The sequence below is a fragment of the Ovis canadensis genome, chromosome 5, assembly GCF_042477335.2.
Source record: "Ovis canadensis isolate MfBH-ARS-UI-01 breed Bighorn chromosome 5, ARS-UI_OviCan_v2, whole genome shotgun sequence".
NCBI classification, from domain to species: domain Eukaryota; kingdom Metazoa; phylum Chordata; class Mammalia; order Artiodactyla; family Bovidae; genus Ovis; species Ovis canadensis.
Window position 1 is genome coordinate 54782933 of NC_091249.1, and position 6863 is coordinate 54789795.

The 6863-nt window shown below is 33.9% G+C and overlaps 1 protein-coding gene across 1 annotated transcript; it reads left to right on the plus strand.

Moving 5' to 3' along the window:
• The first annotated feature begins 1822 nt into the window (after window positions 1-1822).
• On the plus strand, window positions 1823-2785 carry LOC138441797 (olfactory receptor 2T29-like). Its single transcript, XM_069592861.1, has one exon. The coding sequence runs from the start codon at window positions 1823-1825 to the stop codon at window positions 2783-2785; it is 963 nt and encodes a 320-aa protein (XP_069448962.1).
• The last annotated feature ends 4078 nt before the right edge of the window (window positions 2786-6863 follow it).

Consider the following 6863-nt stretch of genomic DNA (forward strand, 5'->3'; position numbering starts at 1 on the left):
AAAATAAAAAATAATTATGTTTACATTTATATGTATTTCTACATAAATGTATAAATTACATATTTATTTAAGTATAGAAATGTATATGCAGTTTGATTGGGACTATAGAAATTATCAAGTTCAAATACTTAAATGTATAAATAGAAACTTGAAAATTAAAGTAATATATCTTATAAGAAAATAATAGTAACAGTCAACGCTTACATAGATTGTACACAAAAATAATTATAGATATTAACTCTCTAAACTAATAGTATCCATACTTATTCATCTGTAGCTTTTAATGTTCTAATTGCTTTATTTTCCCGATTTAATCCTTACCATAAATGATATCAAAAAGTATAGTTATCCTTTTTATGTACGGTGATGATCAATGGGAGGATAGAGGAAAATCTGGGTACATGACTATTGTCAGCTGAGATTCCAAGCGCCTCACCCCATGTCCCTCAGTTCTGTACTTTCCTGAGAGTGTGTGGCTTGCTCCACACAGTAATAAAACCTCACTAGGAAGCCCTATCTTATGGAAAAGGATACTCAAATATTTGATATAGAGTTCCTCAAAATGTATTTCAGTTACTTTTCAAATCCCTATTGCATAGAATATACATCCAAAATTTTTGTAAGATTTCAGTTGGATTCTCAAAGCACAGTGGAAAATAACATTTAAACTGGCAACAGAAACCCTAGACATATAAATATATTTCTATTTTAAAATATAGTTTTAATTGTAGTAAAGCATATGGAGACCAAGGAGTAGTGGGAGGTATTGAGAGATTATAGCTGATGTATGTGCAGTAGTAGGTATGAGGCAGATAGCTGGTGAGAGCCTACTGTATATTTCTATTTTTAATAATTTATTTTTTGTGTTTAAGTCATTATCTTGGCGAATTTCATTGCACATTGTCATATGTCACTATTATTAGGAAACCTCATGACCTAAACTTCACCAAATCATTTGACCAACAGTTATAAATTATTTTTTTCTGGTAAAATCTATATTATAAACAATTAGCAATCCTGTTTTCTACATGTCTATGGAATTTTGATTATCACAATCAGGTTGGTGTACTCAAACACATAAAACATTTTTAAAGAACCTCCATACTGTTCTCCATAGTGACTGTACCAATTTTCATTCTCACCAAACTAAACAGAGAACTACCATATTACCCAGCAATTCCACTTCTGATTTTATATCCAGAGAAAATTATAACTCAAAAAGATACATGCACTCCAATATTTATTGCAGTACTATTCACAGTAGCCAGGACATGGAAGTAACCCAAATGTCTATTAACAGAGGAATGACTAAAGAAGATGTAGTACATACACATAATGGAATATTACCAAGCCATAAAAAAGAACAAAAGTGCCATTTGCAGTAACATGGATGAAGCTAAAGATTGTTATACTGAGTGAAGTAAGTCAGACACAGAAAGACAAATATCATGTGATATCCATATAGAATCTAAAAAAAGGAACAAATCAATCTAAAAAACATAAGTAGACTGGTATATATAAAATAGATAACTAATAAGAACAGGTATAGAGCACAGGGAACTCAGTACTCCATAATAGCTTTTGTGGGTAAAGAATCTAGGAAAAAAGTGTGGGTGTATGTATATCTATAACTGATTTACCTTGTGTATACCTGAAATTAATACAACATTTTAAATCAACTACATTGCAATAAAAAAGAAACACACACACAAATGCCTGCATACAGTATCTCAGTAAACATCTATTCATTTATTTCAGGTGGAAAAATTCCGTAACTGACCATTAATCCCAAAGCTCACCTTGATGATCTAGATGAGACCTCATGGAAAACATTATCTGGATGACTAATCACTCTGGGAAGTCTGATTTCATCCTGGTGGGAATCTTCAGTCAATCAGTTCATCCAATTCTACTGTGTATGGTGATTTTTATCGTTTTTCTGCTGGCTTTGATTGGAAACATTGTGCTGATTTTTCTGATTCATTCTGATACCCACCTCCACACCCCCATGTACTTTTTCATCAGCCAGTTGTCCCTCATGGATGTAATGTATATATCTGTTACTGTGCCCAAGATGCTTATAGATCAGATCATGGGCATGAATAAGATTTCAGTCCCTGAATGTGCAATGCAAATGTTTCTCTACGTAACACTGGCAGGTTCAGAGTTTTTCTTTTTGGGTGCCATGGCCTATGACCGCTATGTGGCCATTTGCCATCCTCTTCGTTATTCTGTCCTCATGAGCCATAGAGTGTGTCTCCTCCTGGCGTCAGGTTGTTGGTTTCTAGGATCAGTGGATGGATTCATGCTAACATCCATTACCATGACCTTCCCCTTCTGCAGATCTAGGGAGATCCATCATTTTTTCTGTGAAGTCCCTGCTGTAATGAAGCTCTCCTGCTCAGACACTTCCCTCTACGAGACTCTCATGTACCTGTGTTGTGTCCTCATGCTCCTCATTCCTGTGACAATCATTTCAAGCTCTTATTTTTTTATTCTCCTCACCATCCACAGAATAAACTCAGTAGAGGGCCAAAAGAAGGCATTTGCCACTTGTTCTTCCCATATGACTGTGGTAATCCTGTTTTATGGTGCTGCTGTTTATACCTACATGCTCCCCAACTCCTACCACACCCCTGAGAACGACATGGTGGTATCTGTCTTTTACACCATACTCACACCTGCGCTAAACCCTTTAATCTATAGTTTTAGGAACAAAGATGTCATGGGGGCTCTGAAAAAAATTTTGAATATGAGACCTGTTAATCAAGAAAATATAAAGTAGACCAACTTTATGTTAATGTTATTTTTCTCTCAAAACATTAGAATTTTAGAATATTTTCCAATGTTATTTATTTAACTTTCATAACATAATATTTCATTCCATTTCACACTTAAGTAATTACTTCTGTGTACTACAAAGCTGATTTTAATTCCATACTCTTTCTCTACTTAAAATGTTGTTGTTTTTTTTATTGTACCCATGTTGCACTTAATGACAATGATAACTACACTCTTATTCTACAGGAAAATATTTATATTCTTAGGAAACACATAATGAAAATATTCAGAGACAAAATTCATTAAGTGGTATGAAGTTATAAAATGAGAGAGAGGCTGAGAAGGAGAGGGAGAATGACAGAAAACTTATGAAGCACATGAGTACAATTTTAACAATGGGTAAAAGTATATGGATTTTTTTGTACCTTATTATTCATGTTATTTTTCTGTAAATTATAAATTAATTCAAAATAAATGTTAATTTATATTCACCGCCCACTTTTTCTGTTTTATTTTCTGTCTGGTGGCTATGTAAATTACAAAATATCCTATAGAAACCGTGCTTATTACTTTGTGGCTATTCATGACTTAGTTCAGTCATTTGCCACATTTATTGGAAGCTACATTGGTTCACATTCATTGGATTGTAAAGAAAACAAGGAACTTCCATAAAAACATTTACATCTGCTTCATTGACTATGCTAAAGCCTTTCACTGTATGGACCACAGCAACCTGTGGAAAATCCTTAAAGAGATAAGAATACCATACCACCTTACCTGTCTCCTGAGAAACCTGTATGAGGGTCAAAGAGCAACAGTTAGAACTGGACATGAAACAACTGACTTGCTCAAAATTGTGAAAGAAGTATGACAGGCTGTATATAGTCATCCTCCTTATTTAACTTACATGCAGAGAAAGTCATATGAAAATGCTGGGCTGGATGAATTATAAACTGGAACCAAGATTTCTAGGGGAAAGATCAATAACCTTGGACAGTCAGATAGAACCACTCTAACAGCAGAAAGCATAGAGGAACTAAAGAGCCTTTTGATGGGGATGAAAGAGGAGAGTGAAAAGCCTGACTTAGACTCAACATTCAAAAAACTAAAATCATGGCATCTGGTTCCATCACTTTATGGCAAATAGAAGGGGAAAAATTGGAAGCTGTGAGAGATTTTATTTTCTTGGGTTCCAAAATAACTGGATGGTGACTATAGTCATGAATTTAAGACACTGGCTACTTGGAAGAAAAGCTATGACAAACCTAGACAGTATAAAAAAAAAAAAAAAAAAAAAAAAAACCAGAGACATTCACTTGCCAACAAAAGTCCATAGTCAAATCTACATTTTTTTCAGTAGTAATGTACAGGATGTGAGAGTTGGACCATAAGGAAGGCTGAGATCTGAAGAATTGATGCTCTCCTACTGTGGTGCTGGAGAAGACTCTTGAGAGTCCCTTGAACCACAAGGAGATCAAACGAGTCAATCCTAAAGGAAATCAACCCTGAATATACATTGGAAGGACTGATGCTGAAGTCAAAGCTCCAGAACTGTGGCCACCTTTTGCAAAGAGCTGACCAGCTGGAAAAGAATCTAATGCTATGAAAGACTGAGTGCAAAAGGAGAAGAGGACAGCCGGGGATGAGATGGTTAGATAGCATCATTGACTTAATGGATATGAATTTGAGCAAACTCTGGGAGATAGGGAAGAACAGGGAAGCCTGGTGTTCTGCAGTCCACTTGACTGCAAAGTGTTGGCCAAGACTTAGTGACTGAACAGCAACAAAATCTTTTCCAGGTCCAACCCTGAAAGTAGTTAGTGGAAGTTCATATTCTCCATTGTGTTGTAGGTTTAAGGTCCAGAACTGTATAAGGAACCGGGGAAAAAAGGGAAACTGGGAAAAACTGCATAAGGAACAGGGCAAAAGAAAAATTTATGAAAGTTTTCCTGTACCAGATGGCCTGTGATCTGAATTTTTAAGTATGTAACTGTTAGACAAATGAAGGCAGAATAACAAATATTCAGACTTTTATTTAATACAGATTTCTTATGTTGTCTTCTAATAAAATAGCAGCTAAAAGAGATTAAAATATGAGTAGCACACAATTGCTGTCCTCAAATAACTTGAACTAGTAGTTGTATATTCAGATAGATGCTTTTAAATATATGCTTTGCTTTGATGAATTATGCGGTATGTACAGCTTATAAGGACACATCAGTTCTGCCTCTAATATGTGACTTCAACCAAGCCAAAGGGGCTGAGAGAAGACCCTGGAGTCCATTTTTAAATGGTGACTAGGTGTTACTCTCAGGTGAGTACAGGAGGAGCCTTGCTCAGAATCAAGAATCCTCATAAACGGCAAAGGTCGTGAGCAAATCTCATATGGTTGACTATGCAAGATACATAAATATTCCAGTGGCACGTCCCCTCCTTTCCTCCTTCTCTCTAAAGACTCAATTCTTGCCTTTTCCTGACTTATTTTCCAGTTATAAAACCATAAGATTTGTATTTTAGAAATTTTAAATTAGTGGTCAGTGATTGGAAATGTGCAATTCTGGAGGCAAGTATTCTTAATGAGTTAGGATGGTGAACAAACTGATATCCATTTAAACATGTTTCATAGCAGGGGACTGGAGAGACTATATTGAGGGTAACTGGGACTTTGTTATACCTACCTGTTCCATAAAACTATAGAAATGGTTGCATTTCTGTCATTTGTCCAATGTTTCTGAAGAATTAGATAGTAACAAAAGTACAGATTTTGTTTTCCTTTTGGTGCACTCAATTATTATTACTGTAAAATTTTTAAAAATATTGCAGTACTTCAGAAAAGATGTTAGAAAATCAATTTCCAATATTTTTCTGTGGTCAATCTGAATGAAAAAAATAGGCACACATTAATTTTTAAATATATTAAGAAATATTATGTATCACCCTCCCATCTTCTGAACAAAATGATAAAATATGTGATGCTTCCATTTAAAACACCCTGGAAATAGAAAACAAAATAGCTTAAAAAAATTATGTGGTGTAGAACCATAGTTTTATAAATATAACTTTTAAAAAACCTTATCTCAAATGAAATGTTTTATAGCAAAGAATATTATTTCAAGTGCTTTTAAAATTGTATTTTAAATGTTCAAAATATAATTTTCTACTCAGTTTACAACAACTGTGGTATTTGGTAACATTTCTGTCAAATTATGTGGTTTATCTAATGCTTAGGATTTCTAGACATGGAAGAACAATTTTCTTCTACATTTCTTGCATAAAATGTTAATGTTTTAAATGGAAATGTTTCTGGCATTCAACTACAATTATTTGCTGTTTAAAAAGTAGCTCTTCACTGAAGTATTGACAGTTTAATCTTTTAAAATTAAAGTATATATTCCATAATTTTTAGCTTGTGGTGTCACTAGCATTTGGCCAAATAAATCACTTGTGCTCCATGGTAAGAAGAACTCAAGTATCTTACAACCTCCAAAGAACACTAAGGACCCTGATTATAAGTTTTAATCATAACTTAGAATTAAATCAACATTCATCAGGTAGAGAAATTTGCATCATTTTCATAACATCTAATTTGTTAAATATGTTCAAAAGATAAAGTTTGAAGGAATAGAAGGAACAAAACCATTTCCTAGGAATGACTCAGGAACAAAGCTAAATACACAACTAGAAAAATGTAGATGCATTAAAACTAACTATTTTTGGTTTCCTCCCCTCCCATGATTATTTTATAAGCAAAGGTTTTCAGTAGCTGTTTATTGCTGAGTTCAAATAAAGGAATCTTCTTATATATGACTAGGAAACCTAGAGTTAAATAATGCAAAATTCTTTTTAATTTGAAAATCAAGTATTGATCTACATCATGCTTTTTAAACTCAATTTCCTATACTAGCATTCCAGATCAGCACACAGAAGCTGCATTCCATAGAAAGGGTATGTCCATCAATTTAAAAAATGCCTATTAATGAGCTCTTGGTGCTATTTATGAATCTTGATAATTATTTTAAAAGCAGTTGTCTTTTGAGCAGACTTTTATGTTTTGGTATCCATGGACAGAAAAAAGACAAGAT